Genomic DNA, 21,211 nt, shown 5'->3' with positions numbered 1-21,211 from the left:
GCTGCAGCCCACAAAAGTTTGCCAGCCCATTAAGGGCACAGGGGTCTAGTTAGGAAAAAAGCTGGCAACCTTTGTTTCTAACCTTATTTCACTTAATTAGTCACCTAATGGGTGTAAGTCGTTTGTGGATTGCTAAGTGGTATGTAATTTCTTACTGAGGCTATTTCTTCCTTTATTTGCTTATAATAAATATGAAACAAGCTCGACAGCCAGAGACACCCAGGAGAGTGTCCAGTAACAAGCTCTTTTTAGACTAAAGTGTTTAAAGAAATATCAGATATTCTTAAGGAACCTTTTCAGTTTCCTCCACGAGTAGTACTCCTTTACTTGACGATACAAATGATGGCATTAAATCTAAGGACTTGTTGACCTTTTATTTGGTAGATGCATAAAAATGGAAAATGCTGTCCAATCTTCATGTTTCTTCTTGGTTACATAACACTTGGAACACCACATTTCTAGAAAAGAACTTGGCATATTAGAGCTATAAATGTAATAGCAAAACTGGACTCCTTCCAAATACCTTGATGGAATTTTGTTTCCTATGTCAATGCAGAACAATTACAACAAATTACAAATGTACAAATTACACCTGTCGCCTTGTATGCATGGACAAGGTGATACTGTGAAAATCCTGGCATCACCTTCTGTCCTTATTTGATATGTACTGGATCTCCTTCTTGCTCTTTTACATTATGTATTCTTTCTTTAGAGTTATATTGAGATTTCTGTTATTTTTATTGGATTTTCCAAAAATGTTACTTAAAAAACAACTCCCAGAGTCGCTAGCAACAATTAAAAGAAGACAGTCCTTGCCTACAGGCTTGTAAACTAAAAGATATAATGCATAAGGGGGAAAAAACAGTGAGGAAAGAGTGAAACAAACAGACACCAATTTTTAAAGTTAATTGTTGTTGGCATCAGCATCTGTCGGTCTCAAGATGCAATTAATTGCATCTCTGGTGGTGAAGTCAAACCACTGCGTTAGCAGCACTGAAGTGATCTTCCATGGAGTGCAAGCCTGGGCAGTGTGTGGAGGTCCTGGGCTGCCTAGATGACAAGCTATGGTTAACTTGTTGTCTGTGGAATGTAATTTATTAAATTTGCATACTGCCCTTCATCTGTAGATTTTGGGCAGTTCACAACAAGACCATTGCCATTGTGTTGTGTCAATCAGGCCACTGAACCAAAAGCATATATAATGGGGACTGGAATGCTCTCCGCAGACTGAAAATCATTTTTACTTATGCAGAATAGCAGTCATAGGGAGCCCACTGCTGCTGCTGTAGCCCAGCCCCCCCCATGCTATTTGCTTTAGGAGAGAGTTCCCATTTAGCACCAATATAGGTTTTCTTCCCACTGTAAACAGTGACTACAGGAGCAGAGGTTACACCCCCAGTTGCTATTTACTTAAATAAAAACCCAACCTCACCATTAATTATGTAAGCAATTATTCTAACTAGTTTTAACTTAAGTCCTGATATTTCAGTTCTTGAATTTTGTTACAACTCAAACACACTTTTAGTTGTTGTGCCTACTCAAAATAAACTGGCAAATAAATAAATACTTTAAAATAAATAAATAAATAAACAAACAAACTGCAAAAGCAAATTGTTACAAGAGCCACCAGCAGCGTAACATTTCATCCCATTGTAAGTCACACAAAAAAACCCAATAGCCTCAGCAACCAGGTGACAAATTCTGAAATCCAAGTGGCTGAATACAGGTGAGCACAACGTAGTTTTATTGAAACGTGTTTACAAGGAGTGGACAGAACAGGCCACGTATTTATAAGAATGCAAGGATAAAGAATTCAAGCTGCCATGAAACGATATTTACAGACATTTTAGCAGCTGTACACAAGGAAGCTTTTAATGTGGCACAGAGAGGTACCTCCAAAGAATAGACGAACTGTACATGTAAGTAAGGCATCTTTTACAAACGCTCTTTTACATGAAGAAATAAATGCAAGCAGTATTTCAACTGTTTATACACCTCAAAGTAAAAGAAGATCAAGCAAGAACTCTCACTTGTGCTTGGGGTGGGGGAGGTTGAAGCAAGGAGGGGTGTAGAAAAACTGGGTGGTCTTAGAAGGGTATTTCCTCTAAATCAGAAGAGGTCCAGCTTTGCCTAGGGATCACTGAGGAAGAACTCTGAAATGCAGCAGTCAGTTCTTGTCTTAGCTCTCTCAGCAGAGGCACAGTAGACTCGCCTTTTGCGTTTAGAATTCTTTCAAAGAATTTACTCCACAAGTCACTGCCAGCAGACCTAAAACCAGATAGGAAAGCAATTTTCATTCAGAATGTCACACACATGGATGTTTGAGGATTCTTGCTTATATGTCAATCTCTCAATTTTCACTGAAAAGGGTATTTTGAGTCCATAATTAAGAGTAGATAAAATTATTAAATTTCTAGCCTACAACTTTTAACACAAATTTTAGAACATAATTTACAGTAATACTGTAAACTGTACACTGACTGGATGTGGCAGATTTGAAATTTACTGCAGATCACCTGGGACTAAAAACCAGCTAGCTGCTAGTAACTAATACAGAGCTACAAACTGAAAAACTTGCGCACTCTTTACTGTTTGCTTCATTATGCCATATTGCTTCATTCACTTTGTTTACCCAAAGGGCAGGCCCAGTTGAAGACAAATAACTCCAAGGAGGTATATATTCACTGCAGCTCTTGCCTCTTGCAATGCACCTTTTACCTGCTACCAACATTTTTTTTTTTAAGGGTACTGGTTGTACAAAAACCATACTGTAATAATTTTCACTGGCTAAAAAAGGCAACACCACATTCACATGCTTCATTAATTCAAGATATGTACTCAGAGTAATGGAACAGAATTCAGACTTGCTTATAAGATATGTGCATTGTGTAATGGAATTTGAATTTTAAGTCTGGTTACTAATATTCTGCCACGTTTCAAAAGCAATAGTCTATATACACAGCTCTTTAGAAAGTTAGTTCTTGCTTTAATGCTACAGGCATGCAGAGATCTCCTTTCTAATTTCATAGATAGTATATGCCAAGTATTGACCATCCCTTTAAAATGGAAAATATAGTTGTGCTTAATCCAACAATCTAAACTCTTTCGCACGGAGCGCAATTTGGCAAATATTAGTTGATATTTGGTCACTCAACTTTGTCAGCCTACAGCTTTCTGCTTAAACAGCAGCACTGGAAATCTTTGAGGATATGGTAAAGGTAAAGGGACCCCTGACCATTAGATCCAGTTGTGACCGACTCTGAGGTTGTGGCGCTCATCTCGCTTTATTGGCCGAGGGAGCCGGCATTTGTCCACAGACAGCTTCCGGGTCATGTGGCCAGAATGACTAAGCCACTTCTGGCGAACCAGAACAGCACACGGAAACGCCATTTACCTTCCCGCTGGAGCGGTACCTATTTATCTACTTGCACTTTGTGTTTTTGAACTGCTAGGTTGGCAGGAGCTGGGACCAAACTACGGGAGCTCACCCTGTCATGGGGATTCGAACCGCCGACCTTCTGATCGGCAAGTCCTAGACTCTGCGGTTTAACCCACAGCGCCACCCTTTGAGGACATGGTAACATTCAGTATAAACCTTTGCACAATAAATCAAATTCTGCATGTGAGAGTTCTGTGGTACTTCAAGTAGGAATGGGGAACCTATGAGCGCTCCAGAAGTGTTGGGCTACAACCCTCATCATCCCTGATCATTGGTCATGCTGGCTGGGGTTGATGTCCAACCGCATCTGGAAAGTTACAGCTTCCTCACCCCTGACCTAAAGCATTCCTCCTACCAGCTCTCAAGAAAAACCTCATCCAAGAACCAGGAATGAAACATGTTGAAACAAAAAGCGTAACAACACCAGCAGCTGCAAACCCCATGTAGTGCGAATGTGATTAGTATCTGTATTTCAGAGAACCAGGCTTGCCTAGACAGAGTGTTAAGTGTTAACTGAAACACCTTAGTCAGTTTTGCCTATCTGGAAATCTTCTATCTACGTAATTTAAGATTCAGTTTAAGAACAGGAACAAGGAGTTCCTGCATACATACACAAACACTTTTGGCAAAGGCATCTCTTTTTCTGCAATATTCTGAACCTTCCAATCAACGTAAGAAAGCGCTGAATATACTGCTCCTTGCAAACCCATCACACCCACACCATGAGCCAGCTCCATGAAGAACTGCTGCTGATGTAAAACTATCTATATTAAGCCCATCTATAAAAGCAGATGGCTATAAAAAGGCAGCTTTGTTCCAACTCTTTAGAACACATAAAGTGCAACAGATTTTCTTCTGCATTGGAACAGACTTGAACAGGAATTGCCAGGATGGTTGACAGCAAAAAGGAAAGGCATCAATTTTCATCAACCATCTATATACCCCCTTGATTCTACTTATGTAGGGGATTAAAAGCAAAATATAATAAAGAGACAGGGTAAGTTGATTGGTAAACATTGCACAGCAGACCACTCTCTTGGGCAGCCTTCACCATTCTGATGCCCTATGGATGTTCTGCACTGCAATGCCCATCAGAGTCAGCCAGCCCAGTCTACAAAAAGTTAACATTCCTCCTTCAGAGAAAAGATTGGTATACTACAGATCTAAAACACATATCATTCCATGTCTGAGATAACTCAGCAGGTGCAAGGTCAGCCAAGTCAGTTTACTATGGCAATGCCCCAGTGCCATCTTTATAAGTAAGGCGAGTCAGTGAGTGCTGTCTATGAGTCGGAGTCTGTGTTATGTCTTGAATTGCTGGAGCAAAGAAATATTTCCTACTTGCATATAGATGTATCTGCAAAGCCTACAAACTGTATGTATACAGCAACGTCCAAAACTGAAGCTTGATCTTCTGTACTGGTTAACAATTTGGAACCTTAAGCTATCTCTATGTGGTGACTAGAACTGGGGGCAACTTCCACCTGGGGGGTATCTCACCTAAGATCTCCAACACATCATCCCTAACCATTGGCCATATTGGCTGAGGCTAAAGGAGTCAGGATCTATCATCTGGAGGGCCACAGGTTCCTCATCCCTGGGTATACGGCATTGGGAAACAGAGAAGCAATGGTGTCACAGCTGATGATGTCTGGCCTCTGACACATTGGCTTCCAAGCTAAAGATGTTGGCCATTCCTGAACCAGAATGTAGCAGTGGTGTGGATATAAATTTGCTCCAGAAAATCAAACATCAAACTGGCTTGAAATTCAGTTGCACAGCTACATTGCTATCCCTTCTCCTCCCTCAAGACCTGTTAGCATCCCTCACCACTTTACAATATAAATAGTTGGGGAATAGGGATCTCCTAACAACTCTTAGCACCCTTAACCACACTTCCCAGTGTTCTTTGGGGAAGCCATTGCTGTTTAAAGTGGTATATTACTTTAACTATACAGTGCAGATGGAGCCTCCAATTTGCTCTGTTCATCAACTGATCAATACATGTAGCCCTAACTCAAACATGCACATACCATTAGCTGGCAGACGTTATCACTTCTACAACTATGAATCAGAACCAGTCAATAGAGGAGATAGAACTAATAGTCTAATACAGGAGATAGAACTAATAGTCTAATACTTACTGAGATAAGTCTCTCATAGTTTTCCAGTGGCCTTTCTCCTGATAAACTTTCATGGGCTCCCCAAACAATATTAGATGTATTGTGTCTGCAATGCCAAGCAAGTCCACCTAAAATCACAACATCATTAGTCAGACTTGGTACTGTCCTCACCTGCAGTTTTAACACCCATCATCATTTAAGTTGCACAGTAAAACCATTTGAAAACTACTCCAGAAATACCATTATCAGCTTCTATGATGTCATTATGGGGTCTTCCAGTAAGTGATGCAAGAATTTTTTTTTAGAAAACAATTCTTACAAATTAAATATAAAAAAGCAAATAGTGGCAATTAGCTGCACATGGGAATAAAACAACAGGAGAAGTAGGCTGCCACCTTCTTTTAGCCAATAGAAGAAATGAAGACTAAGATGAAAGGGGTGTTCCCATGTAAGAGAGTCTTGCATAGTTTGTGCAAACAGCTCCACAAATCCAGACTACATGCCACCTACATAAAAGGTCAGCACATCTGATTTTTCATAATGGCCAAGGGCTATCAACAATATTTTTTCTACAGATACATGTATTCACCTGGTGAGGAAGTGATTTATCATCAAGGATCTGTTTCCCGTTCTGGGTCTGAGCTATTGGAAAACTTTTTAGTGAATTCACTGCTGGCTGCAGCTGCAGGTCTAAGCTGTGGGAGAAATCCACTATTTTGAGAGCACTGGTGGTTTCAGCAACAGCGTTCGGATTGCAGATTCTGAGGAAAGATTTGTGGACACAAGTTTCTTGAATGCTCCATTGTACTTGCACTTCGCTATGCTGCTAACTCCCTCTAGTGTTTGTCTTAAGAACTGGTTCTAAAAGGAGTTTACACTAACAGCAAATTATTCTATTATAGTTCTCAGTGTAGAATTACTGTGGATGAAAAACACGTTTCTGCTCCTTCTCCTTCTGTCCCCTTATTTCCCCGTAAAATCTTTTCCAGAGGTTTGGGAGAAGGAGTTGAAGGAAGAAGTCTCATTGCATTAGTGCAAGTACACTTAACCAACATTAGCTTTTTCCCCCTATAAGAACACATCATTACAGACTGTAGAATAATCAGAATCTCACCCTCTGTTGGCATCAACCAGTATAGGACCATTTCTGCTACAATTCCTACGTTTGAAAGCCAACATCCCCAGGGTACTTGTAGAAGTAAGCGCATAGTATAGCTACATATTTATGATCAAGACCATCAAAGGCTACTGAAAGATTCAGCCAGGTCAACAAGCTGCTTAGAAGCCTCAAAGAAAGGTAGGACAAAAATAGAATCAACAAAGCTTTAATTTACTAGCAACAACCTTCTACATTATGATACTGTAATGATACAGTATATTAATAATATTAATAAATACTCTGCATATTCTATTTACTCCCAGCACTAGTACAAAACAAACATCCGACATTTAAAATTCCAGCCATCTGAACACCTTCTCCTCCCACCCACCCCGATCCAAATGACTTGTATCAATTCAGGATTAACTTTAGAAAGCACAAAGCCCAAGGTATGGGGTCACTGGAAAGGAGCAGCCAACCTGTCTCCCAAGAATAGTGTCCTTGGATGCAAATTTCCATGGACTATCTCAACTCTGTGTAATTTCTCCACCACTTCTAGAAGATTGTTGACAATCCACGTGACTGCTTCTTGGGGCAGGGTATGAATCATATCCTGAGAAGGAAAGAGCAACATAATCTATTACAGTACTATGCCATCATGGTCCAAGCAGGTACATTTGATCATAGGTGGGAACCTATTGGGCTTGAAGGTGATTTTGTCAAAACATAGAAAATAGCAAGTGTAATGTGTATTAAAAGGACTCAGAATTGGCTTCCCCTTACTCAACCAAGTGATCACACTGATAAAACAAGTCTCTTGTACTTTTCCGCATTTATATGACCAAGACTCTGGATGGATCATTTAAACAGAAACATGTACTTTAAACCATTTAGCACAAGTTATACTGGAAGCATTTGAGTTCATGCATAAGCATCAGCATTCTACTAGCTGGGGGCAAAGGGATCTGCATTATTAATTATATGACTCGGGAACCACTCAACATTGTAGCAATGTGCTTTGGTACAATTGGGGTTACGGTCATACTCTAGATCAGGGGTAGGCAACCTAAGGCCCTTGGGCAGGATGTGGCCCAATTGCCTTCTCAATCCAGCCCATGAGTAGAATGTGTCCTTTTATTTAAAATGCACCTCTGGGTTATTTGTGGGGCATAGGAATTTGTTCGTCCCCCCCCCAAAAAAAGTCCGGCCCACCACATGGTCTGAGGGACAGTGGACCAGCCCATGGCTGCAAAAGGTTGCTGACCCCTGCTCTAGATAACAAGCATGGAAAATCTCAGAGTGCCAGAAAACAAGGCCAAGAAGATGCATATATCACCCGCACCTTAGGATTGATTCTCGCATACAAGTCCTGCTTGGCTTTTTCCTGCACTGTATTGCTTGAAGATGCAAACTGTAAACTCAGGGATTTATTTATGTGGCACCATCCAAGTTGCACATCATACTTGATGCAAATAATGAGGTGACTTTCTGCCCAACCACAGCAGACTTACACTTTAAACAAAGGCAAATGGGAGGTGACGGGAGACGGGGAAGGAACTGAAGGCAGGGCTAAACAGAAGAATACTGTATGCTGTTACTGCAGTTCCTCCAGCTTAGTTATGGTAGGCATATGGGGGACTCCTATAATCACTTGGTGGGGGAAACTAGAGGAAATGGCTTCCAGCTGTCTATGCACTGCCTAGTTCATAGTAAACGTTTCTTCACACTGTTGTGTCTATGCTCACATGGCCACATGGAAAAGAATAAGTGGAACCAACATTTTCAGACTCATTTTCAATATGCACCTCAACTCTGCCCATCATACTAGGGTTATCCACACTGACCTGGACAGTAAAATCATTTATCCCCTTGTGCAGAGTCACACAGCCATTGTGATATAAGAAACAAGAGCAGTTTGCATTAAAGCTCTGATCAAACTCAGTGCCTAGACGCTCTTGGAGTTGCAGTGTGATATAGAAGTCCCATGGCAGAGGTTCTGAATACACCTAAACAGAAGGAAAATAAAAATACCTATAGTTGAAACTGCACCATTGACCTAAATGATTGTTCACACAGAATCCCGATGACGTCTGTGCTGGATGGCAGCCTCTATGCAGCATATTATAATCCTGAGCTGACATGACAGGCCTCACAGCATAACTAGGAAGGCCATTTTTATACTGTCATCTCACCCAACGACATCCATGCTTACAATGTGCTCTAGAATTACTGCCAATACAACTTATATTGGATAACACAGCACAGCTCCACCAAAGCAGTTTGGAAGAGATGTGAATGCAAAGTGGCCCATCCCAACCTAAACATCTTACAGGGAAGTTATAAATGACCTGAAGAAGTGTGCATGGACACAAAAGCTCATACCAATAACAAACTTAGTTGGTCTCTAAGGTGCTACTGGAAGGAATTTTTTTTATTTTGTTCTGAATTAGAATGTTCTCCTTCATGAAGATGCAAGAATATGGTAAACAAAAAGAGAAATCAAAACAAGAGGACTCCTCATTAAAACTTGCAATCTTCATCAAGACTCTCACCCAGCTGAATGAAAAGTAAAGTTATGTTATACTGCTTATTTAAATTGAACTGCTAAAAGCTGTTTTCCACACACCCCACTACCAATAATGTCTGGAACAAGCAAGCCTTCAACAGCATTGTCACGGCCACCCAAGACGGGTCCCAGCTCACAAGAGACCTCACTCCGTTGCAGTTTATTTACAGGAAAAGTTTATTGAAGATTTCTGCTTCTCGTACAGTTCAGCATCGTGGCCGTACGTCTGTCACGTTAGACCGCTGAAGTCCCCTCTGACTCCTCCCCTCTTCCACACCAACTTAATAGCCTGGCTCTAGACCACCTCTTCCTCTCCTTTCTTTTCCGCAGGGTCTTCCTGCCCCCCTGGGTTCCCTCTCTCCGTGACTCGCCTGAGGCTGAATCCTCTGCCGCCTCTTCCCCCCTCCTTCTGGCTTTAGGGCCGGGCTCCTCCCCTGAGCTCTCTCCACTTCCGCGCGCCTCTACGTTTGAACTTGGCGCGCGTACGTTGCTGCTGACCTTTCTTTCGACCGCTACACCACCCCTTGTTCTGCTCTCCACCCTTTCCGGCTGAACACCTTGCTCCAACCCCCTTTCTCTGTTCTCTCCTAATTCTGCTCCCTCCGAGAGGCTGACGACTCCACCCCCTTTACTCCGTTCCGGCTGAGACGCCTCTTGCTGCGTCTGTCTTCCACTGGGCTCCTCTCCGCTTCTCCCTTCTCCTCCCTTTTGCTTGATTAAGGTAACCCCCTTTTGAGAATCCTCTGACTCGCTGCTCAGACTCGTGGATTCCCTCAGAATTCCGTCATCTTCTTCCTCATCCTTCTGCCCCTCCTCCCACTCGCTCTCCGTCTCCTCTGTCATCTCCTCCTCTCTCCCAGAAACCCTGACATCCATCCCCCCCTCGAAGCCCCCCCTTCCCCCCTCCCGCTCGCCGGGTGCAGGTTGAGGAAAACGTGGTTCTTCCGGGGTCGGTTCAGGATACAAGTTGTCCACTTCAACGTTCTCCTCTGTCATCTCCGTATATGTGTGTTCGAACTCGGGTTCCCCACCCACAGACCTCACAGTCTCTTCCTCCATCACTGCTTCTCCTGGCGCTGCCTGCCAAGGACCTACCATCCATCTCTGACTCCATGCCTCCCTTGGCTGATCCACCCACCAACAAGGGCCTGTCTCCTCCCCCCCCAGTCTCGGATCCCTGGTCGGGCTTGTTTCGGGCGTATGGCCCTCGGGTGAGGAGAAACCCTCGAACGTGCTGTCTGACAAAGTGGGCGTGAAAAGCCAATCATCAAAATACTCCTCGGGCATGGGCTTGTGCGGAAAAAGTGCATGGAACTCCTCCTTCAACAGGGGTTCGTCCAACGCGTAACCCGGCACCCAGCTATTGGCAGAGGCCGGAGTGCCTTCCCTGGCTAGAAAATATTCAACTCCCTCCTCCCCCCATCTCGAGTCCAGTATCTCTGTGACCTCGTTAAGAGGTTCTGGTCTTGGCGATTCCCCCCCCTCAGGCGCCCTCCTACGTGGCTCTGGGAGTGCTCCTGACTCTTGAAACCTGTGTGGGGTTTTGTAGGGAGTGAGCACCGACCTATGAAAGACCGGGTGCACCCTGGAACCCTCCGGAAGGGCTAGACGAAAAGCCACCGGATTGATCTTAGCCTCAACTTGATATGGCCCTAGCTGCCTGTGTCCTAACTTCTTCTTGGCCAATGACCTGGCCGGCATCGCGTGGGCTGCTAACCACACCCAGTCCCCAATCTGGATGTCCTCTCCCGCCCTCCTGTGCTTATCGGCCTGCACCTTATACGCCTGTTTTGCCAGCTCCAAATGTCTCCGCAGCTCCTCGTGCACCTCTTGCAACTCCGCTGCAAACTGGTCGGCATCTTGAGGCCCCCCCCCTCCTGGTGCCGCAAATCTCGGGAAGGTTCTGGGATGACGGCCATTGTTCGCGAAGAAAGGCGTCACCCCGGTGGATGCGTGTTTCGTGTTGTTGTAGGCGAATTCAGCCATCGGCAGATAGTCCACCCACGCCGCAGGTCGCTGGTTGGCGTAGCACCGCAGGTACTGCTGCATGATCGCGTTGACCCTCTCCGCTTGACCGTTGGTTTGTGGATGTCTCGCCGATGTCAGGTTGATTTTGACGTGCAAGATGCCCAGAAGCTTTCGCCAGAAAGTGGAAACAAACTGGCGCCCCCTGTCGGACAAGACGGACTGCGGAAGTCCATGCACTCTGAAGACGTGATCGATGAAGAGCTTTGCGGTCTGTTCTGCCGTCGCCACCTTGGCACAAGGGATGAAATGCGCCATCTTGGTGAACAAGTCCACCACCACTAACACCGCCGTCTTACCTCTGGAGCTGGGCAGGTCCGTAACAAAGTCCAACGCTACCCTCTCCCACGGTTGCTGCGGTGTCTCCAGCGGTTCTAGCAATCCCGCCTGCTTCTGGTGCACTGGTTTGGACCTCTGGCAGATATCACACCTGGCGACGTAGTCCGCCACCTCTCCTCTCATCTGGGGCCACCAAAAGTCTCTAGCCACCAACTCCATCGTCTTCTCTTTGCCGAAATGGCCTGCACTAGGGGCGTCATGCAATTGTTGCAGAACCTTGGCTCGAAGATCGTCGGTGGGCACGTAAAGGGCACCCTTACGAGTCAAAAGTCCATCTTGCAATTGGAACTCATCGTTGTCTCGCGACCCTCCGCGTAGCTCCTCCATCTTGGACTGTGCAAACTGATCCCTTTGCAACGCGCGTCGCACCGCGTCCAGGTCGACTGCGATGGTAGCGCACGTCCACGCCTGCGGTGCGAAAATGTGCTTTGCTGCGATTGGAGCTGCTTCCTCCAAGTATTGCGGCTTTCGGGACAGCGCGTCTGCAATAACATTGGAGTCTCCTGGGATGTATTCTATTTTGAAGTCGAAATCCGCAAAGAACTCCGCCCAGCGCATGTGTCGCTGGGTCTGTAACTTAGCCGTCCGCCAATACTCTAAGTTCTTGTGATCCGTGCGGACTTGCACCGTGTGCTTGGCTCCTATTAAGAAGTGTCGCCACGCTTTGAAAGCTGCATGAATGGCCAACAACTCCCTGTCCCATATGGTATAATTGCGCTCCGTCTTGCTGAGCTTCCGGGAGTAGAACGCACCCGGTCTCCAGTTGCCTTGTGAATCCTCTTGCAAAAGAACGGCCCCAACCGCTCTGTCTGACGCATCGGTCTCTACCCGCATGGGTCTGCCGGGATTCACGTGGAGCAGCTGCTCTTCGGAGGCGAAAAGACCTTTAAGCGTCCGGAAGGACCGCTCCGCTTGTTCGGTCCAGACGAACTTCTTCTTCTTGGAACTGAGGGTGTCAGTGATAGCCGCCGTCGCGTTCGCAAAACCTTTAATAAACTTGCGGTAAAAATTGGCAAAGCCGATGAACCTCTGGACCTCTTTCCGATTTCGAGGGCTTTTCCAGTCCAACAGCGCTTGAACCTTAGCCCTGTCCATGGCCAGTCCCTCGTCGGACAACTTGTAGCCAAGGAAATCAACCTCTCTGACATCAAACTGGCATTTTTCCAACTTGGCGTACAGCCTGTGGTCCTTCAGCCTCTGCAGGACCTCCCTCACGTCCTTATCGTGATCCTCCGGCGATTCCGAGAAAATCAGGATATCGTCGAGAAAGCAGACACACTTCTTGTAGAGGAGACCTGCTAGCACGTGGTGCATAAATGCTTGAAAAACGTGGCTGCCATTTTGGAGACCGAAAGGCATGACTCTGTATTCGTATGTGCCCAGAGGGGTGAACATGGCGGTCTTCCACTCATCTCCTTTCCGGATGCGGATGAGATAGTAAGCTCCACGTAGGTCCAGCTTGGTGAAAATCTTGCCCCTCCTGACGGTCGCTAAAAGGTCGTCAATCTTGGGCATGGGGAAAGCTTTGGGCTTAGTCAAGCTGTTTATGAACCTGTAAACCTGTAATCCACTATAAGCCTTTTTTGGGGCGTGTTTTTCTTCTTCACAAAGAACACAGGGCTGCCACCCGCTGCTTTAGATTCCTGGATGAAACCTCGCTTGAGGTTATGGTCTATGAACTCCCGAAGCTCTTGCATCTCGTCTTCCGACATGGAGTACAGCTTGGCAGCAGGCAGTTGCGCCCCTGGCACTAAATCGATCGCGCAGTCGTAAGGTCTGTGAGGCGGCAACTTGTCAGCTTCCTTCTCACAGAAAACCTCCAAGAAGTCCTGGTACTTGTGAGGCACTGTTTGCACCATACCCAGATGCAACTGCTGCTCGGCTTCTCCTCCCTGATCGGTCTGAAAGCAATGCTGAGCACAATACGATGAACAAAAGGTGATCTGCCGCTGGTACCACGCAACCGCGGGACTGTGCCTCTCCAGCCAACTCATGCCTAACACGATGGGTGTGTCCGATAAGTGGGTGACATTGAAACTAATAAGTTCTCGATGGTTGCCAATCTGCATCATCATGGGAGGGGTTTGCTGCACCACTTGCCCCCCCAGCAACTTCCTGCCGTCTACCGTGACCACGTTTAGAGGCGTCGTTGCAGGCAGGAGCGCCATGTTGTGCTGCTTAACGAACTGCAGTCCCACGAAGTCGGCGTTGCTTCCCGAATCGATCGTTATTGGAACCTCGAGGAGTCTCCCATCAGGCAACTGGAGTGTTGCTGTGAGCAGAACTGCCGGTCTGGGAGGCAAAGGGTCCACGCCCTGCAGTGATGCTGGGGGCTTGTCTACAGATCCGCCTGGCTGAGCCCCAGTAGCTCTGCTTCCAGCCAGGCACTGTCGTTTCCCTGAAGCTGCTCCCCTGGTTGCACCTCTGCTGTTACAGTTGCCAGTGCTGCAGTGTGCTTCTGGAGCCTCTGGGGGCACTCTTTCGCCATATGGTGCGCACTGTCACAGATGTAACACTTCCTGGTTCCTCTAGGAGGCTTCGCTTTGGCTGCACCAGGGACAGGGCTCTGGGATGGCTTCTGAGCCCTAGCACCACCAATCTCCATTGGCTCCTCGTTGTCCTTCCCCATTGGCGAGGGGTGCGCACGGCTGAAATCCCTGTGCACAAAAGGGAGAGTCCTCGCTTGCGCACGCGCTTGGGGCCCGTCCTCCTCGTGCCACGGACGTCCCTCATGTCGAATTCCAATAGCTAAAGCCCGTTGCACCACGTCTTCTAGGGTCTGGGGTCTGTCCCCCCTAGCGATCTCATCCTTGATGGGGGGGCTCAATCCCTCCCAAAAAAGATCTCTGACCGGCTTACTGTCCTTTGGCCAATCTAAGGCGGTGAGCAATGCAAAAAATTTAGAGTGGTATTGGCGCACAGTCGCTTTCCCCTGCCTCAGCCCGTGCATTTGACGGCGCGCAATGTCCACATCCACAGAGGATTGAAAACAAGAATCCATCGCTTTGATGAACGCAGTTGAATTGCGACGGGCCGGTCCATCTTCGCGCCACAGATTGCGTAGCCAAGCCCTGGCCTCCCCATGCAGGTGCGAAACAATGAACCCCACTTTCTCCTCCTCATCTTTAAAATCGTGACGGAGTAAATGCAGTGCATATACGACGTCCGCTCTGAAATTGGGATAGTCTTGCAAGTTGCCATTAAAATGCGGAACCAGGGCACCCCCCCTCCGTCCAAGCGCAATGCCCTCCGCTCTGGAACCTGGGGCCCCCGCCCTGTCCGCGTGTTCCCACCTTGCCTGCAAATCCTGGCACGTCTTCTCCAAGTCGTCATTCTTCTTCTGCGAAGCAATGACTGCCGATGTGAGAGCGGTAACCTGATCCCGCAGTGCAACCAGCTGCTCCTCAGCGCTCATGGCTGCTCCCGTTCGTGAGCTTCGCAAAAAAAAATTTTTTGCTTTCTGAGAGGGGACTTACTGTCACGGCCACCCAAGACGGGTCCCAGCTCACAAGAGACCTCACTCCGTTGCAGTTTATTTACAGGAAAAGTTTATTGAAGATTTCTGCTTCTCGTACAGTTCAGCATCGTGGCCGTACGTCTGTCACGTTAGACCGCTGAAGTCCCCTCTGACTCCTCCCCTCTTCCACACCAACTTAATAGCCTGGCTCTAGACCACCTCTTCCTCTCCTTTCTTTTCCGCAGGGTCTTCCTGCCCCCCTGGGTTCCCTCTCTCCGTGACTCGCCTGAGGCTGAATCCTCTGCCGCCTCTTCCCCCCTCCTTCTGGCTTTAGGGCCGGGCTCCTCCCCTGAGCTCTCTCCACTTCCGCGCGCCTCTACGTTTGAACTTGGCGCGCGTACGTTGCTGCTGACCTTTCTTTCGACCGCTACACCACCCCTTGTTCTGCTCTCCACCCTTTCCGGCTGAACACCTTGCTCCAACCCCCTTTCTCTGTTCTCTCCTAATCCTGCTCCCTCCGAGAGGCTGACGACTCCACCCCCTTTACTCCGTTCCGGCTGAGACGCCTCTTGCTGCGTCTGTCTTCCACTGGGCTCCTCTCCGCTTCTCCCTTCTCCTCCCTTTTGCTTGATTAAGGTAACCCCCTTTTGAGAATCCTCTGACTCGCTGCTCAGACTCGTGGATTCCCTCAGAATTCCGTCATCTTCTTCCTCATCCTTCTGCCCCTCCTCCCACTCGCTCTCCGTCTCCTCTGTCATCTCCTCCTCTCTCCCAGAAACCCTGACAAGCATGATAGAGCCCATTCAGAATATTAAATATAAGATAATAACTAGTAAAAACAGCACATGACGGAAACATTACAAAACCCCAAGAAGTCAAGAAAAAAAAGAAAAGGAACCAAGGACATTAACCATAGGTGATCAAGGATAAGACCTTCTCCACTATAAAACCTGTGTTGTTGAAGTCCCTTCCCAAGAAATCTTCAACTGGTATGAAGTCTCAGTTATGGACACCAGGTTAATACAGTTTTATTCTCACATGCTATTAGCTGAACTGAACTTATGATTTTTTATAACTGCTGCTCTTTGGATAGGCTATGCCCTTACATTTCAAAGTTGGTTTTATGGTGCCTTTCTGTTTTTATGCTGTTGTAAATTTAAGATACTTTATAATATCAACACAGCAACATTTTATTGTGTATTTTTGTTCCTAATTTGGGAGCTACCTTGGAGATTTCAAAAAATTGAAAAATGGGGCATCTAGCTATTCAGAACAGAAATAAGAGGGCCCCAACACAAGTCAAGGAAAAATAAGAAGGGGGTTGATAAAGGAGTAGTGAAGATACTGTGGAGTTGGGGGAACTATAAGGAGGACACTTATATACCTTTATTAAAACTGTATTTGAGTCTTCATCTGCACAGCTGGTTGCTACAGCAGAAAACAGCTTGTCACCTTCACTGATCAGATGCTCCTGAGTGATAGAGTATTTCACATCCCCTGTTGAAACAGAATTTTAAGACTGAAGTAATCATGGCCACCACATGTTGAAAACAATCTCTGGAGAGAACATTCTACAATATAGATAATTAAAATTTAAGAAAGCTGACTTCTGTTGCCTTTAATGTTTTCAAACCTGAAGTATGAATCATGGATAAGATCATCCAGCCCTTTCTACAAATTTGCAAATAACATGTTTTTCAATCACTGCCTCACAATGGGCAGGAGTCAACTAATAAGTCCCACCAGCAGAAGTACTGTGCAAGGACTTCCACTTGCTCCCCCCCCCCCCCGCAAAAAAAATGCTTTGGGGAGGGAAAAGAACCTACAGAACTGCATGTGGAGGAGATTTGGGGAGGGGGTCATTACATCTGGCAAGCCAAAATGCTTTCCCTGACATAAATTGTCTTACCATGACATCAAATTCCTGCCCAGAATTGACAGGTGCTGTCATATATTTTTTAATTAATTTGGACAGCTACAGCTCGCTTTGCTTAGTTACTATGTATTTTGGAAAATGGCCCAAGTGTTCTCTATGCCTTTGGATACCTCTTAAGATACTGTAACCAAACTTTGGATTTTGGTTCCTAAGCTCAAAGAGCAGGCTTTTGTCTGCTTGGATACAATTAGACAATTTTGCTTCAAGCTGCAGGCTTCACCTTTCACTAGTTTTGGTATTTCTTAGAATTTCTGAGCAATGCCAAGTACAAGTCTGCTAGTGTTACATAACAAAATACTAGTTCAAGCAAATAAGTAATCCATTCAAGATACCACAAGCTAGGCTTAAGAAACACCATATTTTTTGCTCCATAAGACACACTTTTTTCCTCCTAAAAAGTATGGAGAAATGTCTGTGCGTCTTATGGAGCAAATGTGTGGCTCCCTTTCTGGCCTCGCCCCCTTGCCCAGGCCTCCATTGTTGAATGTTCTGCAGACGGAGGCTGTTTGTTTCCCCAACGACATGTGACTGGCTGATTAGATTATCTATCTGGAAACTGTAGACAAGGCTCCCTTTACTTTCCTAAAGAAGCTGCAGAACTGCGAGTTGAACCCCATAAAAACAGGATTTTTTCCCTTTGCAAAGTAAGCTCAACAACTTTGAGCTGATCCTCAAAATAGGGGGCTTTTCCCCTTTGCAAAAGAAGCTGCACAAGTGTGAGCTGATCCCCCCCAAAATGGGGCTTTCCTCCTTTCCTCCTCTAAAAACTAGGTGCGTCTTATGGAGCGAAAAATACAGTATTCATAATATTACAAAGTTTACTGACAACTATTCTTCCACACAGCAGCATTATGAGACCAAGCAAAGTGAACTAGGTGGGAAAATAAAGCATACTGGTTTGAGGAGCTTGTGTGCGCACATTTTTTATATTTCAAATAAAAATAAATCAGAAACATCATGTGCAAACTAGGCTACAGGTTTTAGTCTGCTCAGAAGAATTCTAGCATAACAAAAAAATCTAATCATTTTTACCAATACAAATTTCTTTTCCTAGCTCCATCCAAGGCATAGGCTGAGCCTCCAATTTAAAGTCAGGAGACTTTGTCAACAAGTCTGGAAGGGGTTGCAACAGTTGTTTGCGCTGCTCGGCATTCCACAGCCTGTCAGGAGAGTAACCTAAAACAGGCAAACAAGCAAAACTATCAGTTACAAGTTACAACATTTGATAAGGACTGCATGGGAATCTCTCTCCACTGAAGATATTAATATTTCTTTTATTTCGTAATACATTCTCAAAATTCAATCATTCAAGCAATTTAAAACAAAAAAAATTCCTTCCAGTAGCACCTTAAAGACCAACTAAGTTAGTTCTTGGTATGAGCTTTCGTGTGCATGCACACTTCTTCAGATACCTGAAGAAGTCTTTAAGGTGCTACTGGAAGGAATTTTTTTTGTTTTGACTATGGCAGACCAACACGGCTACCTATCTGTAACTCAAGCAATTTAAACATTTTTGTTCTAGAATCAGTTCTGTTTTTTCTGCCTTAACACTTAAGATCACTTCTCTTTTAACCTCTGCTTACACTACTAGCTTTAGCTGATTTTTCACTTCCATTTGATAAAGCTATAGGATACACCCCATACCAAACACTGTCAATCATTAAGATAAAAATACTTATTGTTCCATCAGTCATTTATCAAGCTAAAAGTAAAAAGGTAAAGGACCCCTGACGGTTAAGTCCAGCCAAAGGCGACTATGGGGTGCGCTGCTCATCTCACTTTTCAAGCCAAGGGAGCCGGCATTTGTCCACAGACAGCTTTCCTGGTCATGTGGCCAGCATGACTAAACCACTTCTGACGCAACAGAACACCGTGATGGAAGCCAGATAGCATGGAAACACCATTTACCTTCCCACCACAGTGGTACCTATTTATCTACTTGCACTGGTATGGTTTTGAACTGCTAGGTTGGCAGAAAGCTGGGACAGAGCAACGGGAGCTCACCCCATTGGGTGGATTTGAACTGCTGACCTTCCGATCGACAAGCCCAAGAGGCTCAGTGGTTTAGACCACAGCACCACCCACTCCCTATGGTCATTTATAAAGAACCTGGAGGAAGAAAGCAAGTCATCAGCAGCATACTCACTAGAGCCATTTTCAACGTCACTGACAAGTTCATCAGCTGAGGTATGACCCAACTCCAGCTTCTCTGGGATTTGTTGAAATTTAATGGTGGAGATATGCGTAGGGGAACATGAAGACGCTGAAGATGCTGAAGAAATGGTATCTTCCTGACTTGCCTCCATAATTGGGCTATACATAATTGGGGAAAGATATTAAGATTTCCATCTGACAGATTTATTCAGCCTCCCTTGACAATTCATAATGCAACAGTTTAAGATCCTATCCCTTTAATGAAAATAAGTTTCAAAAGCATCATATAAAGCAGGGGTGTCCAACAGGTCGATCGGGATTAACTGGTCGATCCCCAGGAGGTTGCAATCGATTGTGGGCTCATTTTCCTTTGCTTTTGCCTAAGAGCACCTGGCCCTGGCCCCTCTCCCCTGCCTGGATTTTCTCCTGATATCTGTAACAGAAGATGGAGTTTTTGCTGCAAGGCAAAATGCTTTCACAGTGCTGTTTTGATAAGCAACTAATCCTGTTCCCCCTTAAAAGTCTCCCTCCCCCCCAACGGAACCCCAACTAAATGGGCATAAAAAAAGGTCAACAACTTTTACCGGAACCCCAAAAAACAGGGGTAGATCACTGTCAGATTTTAATTCTGAAAGCAGACCACTGTACCTCCGCAGTTGGCCACCCCCGATATAAAGCATAAATAGAAATGAACCAGTTCAATTTTTAAAGAAAATATTAACAGGTGCTTCAATATTCATACCAAACTGTCCTACTTGGAACCTGTTCGGAAGCTATTTCACCCCAGGTTCTTTTGGGAGTGGACCTCAAGATAGTGCACTCATCACCCATGCTCCTTACCACATTTTTGATACAAACCTGGGGGTGAAATAGCATCAAAGCAGATTGAGTTTTCAGTATCATGAATCCGTTAAAGCTTTCAAAATTCTCACAGGACCCACAGAAAAAGAAGTTGTTTTGGGAAAAGAATCAGAGAGAGAAAAAGACAATACAGGCAAAAAAAAAGAAAAGATGTATGGGTAATGAGAGCGAAATAGTAAGCAATATCTTAGTATATAGAAAGAAGGTCTCCTGCTGCAGCTTGCATGGTTGCCAGTAGGCAAAGAAGGCCACTGAAAAATTTGAGCCACCATGGAACACTGAATCATGCAGTTCCTAGTATATGAAGGCAAGGCAAACATGTGTCCCACCCTAGATAAAACCACATGAAGCCCACTGAATCCTCTTCAGGTACCTCAGTTTCTTCGTAGAGAGGGCCTCAGCGTACTGATTTTCACTAAGAATTGTCTGCTGGCTCAGAGATGTAGGCTTAGATTCTGGATGTTCTTCCTTTGGTTTGTCTTCAAGCTTGTCATCAAGCTGATTTCTCTGTTCTGTTATCCCATGGAAAGGGGTTGATGCCAGGTGGGCAGCTCTAACAAAGTCACAGGTGTCTTCAGGATTAGGGCAAAGGGTTTTGTTCTTATACGAGCTTGTGAGAATTGCATCTTCATTCAACGGTTCAATTCCATTGAGTTCAGCCTAGAGAGAAACACATAATAGCCACCACCAAAAGGTATTTTTTGTTTTCAGAAATTTTGTCCAAAAAAAAATCTACCTGCTGAACAGCATGCAGGTACATGTATGGTAAGAATTTACTTCTGCACCACTTTGCTCATTACCCAGGTAAGAGACCACCTTCTAAATGAAACATGGAACCAGGGAAATTAATTCAAGTCCAGCATCCAGAAGGGACCCAAAGTTTATAGCAGCTATGCAACAGGGCAGACCTCAACTTAACATGGTTATTCTAGCTGAATCACCAGTTACGAAAATCTGCCACAAGGGGCATCAGTACAAGGGTTTTATAGGCAACACACAAACAGCTAAACATTTGAACATTCTTAAAACAAACATCCTTAGGATGGAGTCTGAATTAGGTCACCCATATGTCTTAAGTCAGGGAGTATCAATTTTGGATTTCTCAGGGGACAGGCTCTTCTCAGATACTAGTCCTGAAAGCCAGAAGGAATTACGCTAGACTGTGGGTAGGCAAACTAAGACCCGGGGGCCAGATTTGGCCCAATCGCCTTC

The 21,211-nt window shown here is 45.3% G+C and overlaps 1 protein-coding gene across 2 annotated transcripts in view; it reads right to left on the bottom strand.

Annotated features, from left to right (window-relative positions):
• Positions 1 to 1,721: 1,721 nt before the first annotated feature.
• BUB1B (BUB1 mitotic checkpoint serine/threonine kinase B) overlaps positions 1,722 to 21,211 on the bottom strand; it is a 31,660-nt gene continuing 12,170 nt past the window's right edge. The window contains exons 15-23 of one of the 2 annotated variants that reach the window (XM_081886536.1): positions 20,373 to 20,659; positions 19,131 to 19,297; positions 18,017 to 18,160; positions 16,433 to 16,545; positions 8,506 to 8,667; positions 7,141 to 7,274; positions 6,152 to 6,323; positions 5,584 to 5,690; positions 1,722 to 2,268 (exon numbers count right to left, since the gene is read on the bottom strand). In XM_081886536.1, coding sequence (XP_081742662.1) covers positions 2,088 to 2,268; positions 5,584 to 5,690; positions 6,152 to 6,323; positions 7,141 to 7,274; positions 8,506 to 8,667; positions 16,433 to 16,545; positions 18,017 to 18,160; positions 19,131 to 19,297; positions 20,373 to 20,659 — 1,467 coding nt within the window. In that variant the 3' untranslated portion in view covers positions 1,722 to 2,087. The other variant, XM_081886537.1, reaches the window with a different exon arrangement.

The sequence above is a fragment of the Podarcis melisellensis genome (assembly GCF_964234715.1).
Source record: "Podarcis melisellensis genome assembly, chromosome: 1".
In the NCBI taxonomy this organism is placed as follows: Eukaryota; Metazoa; Chordata; class Lepidosauria; order Squamata; family Lacertidae; genus Podarcis; species Podarcis melisellensis.
This window is presented reverse-complemented; position numbering and strand designations above follow the sequence as displayed.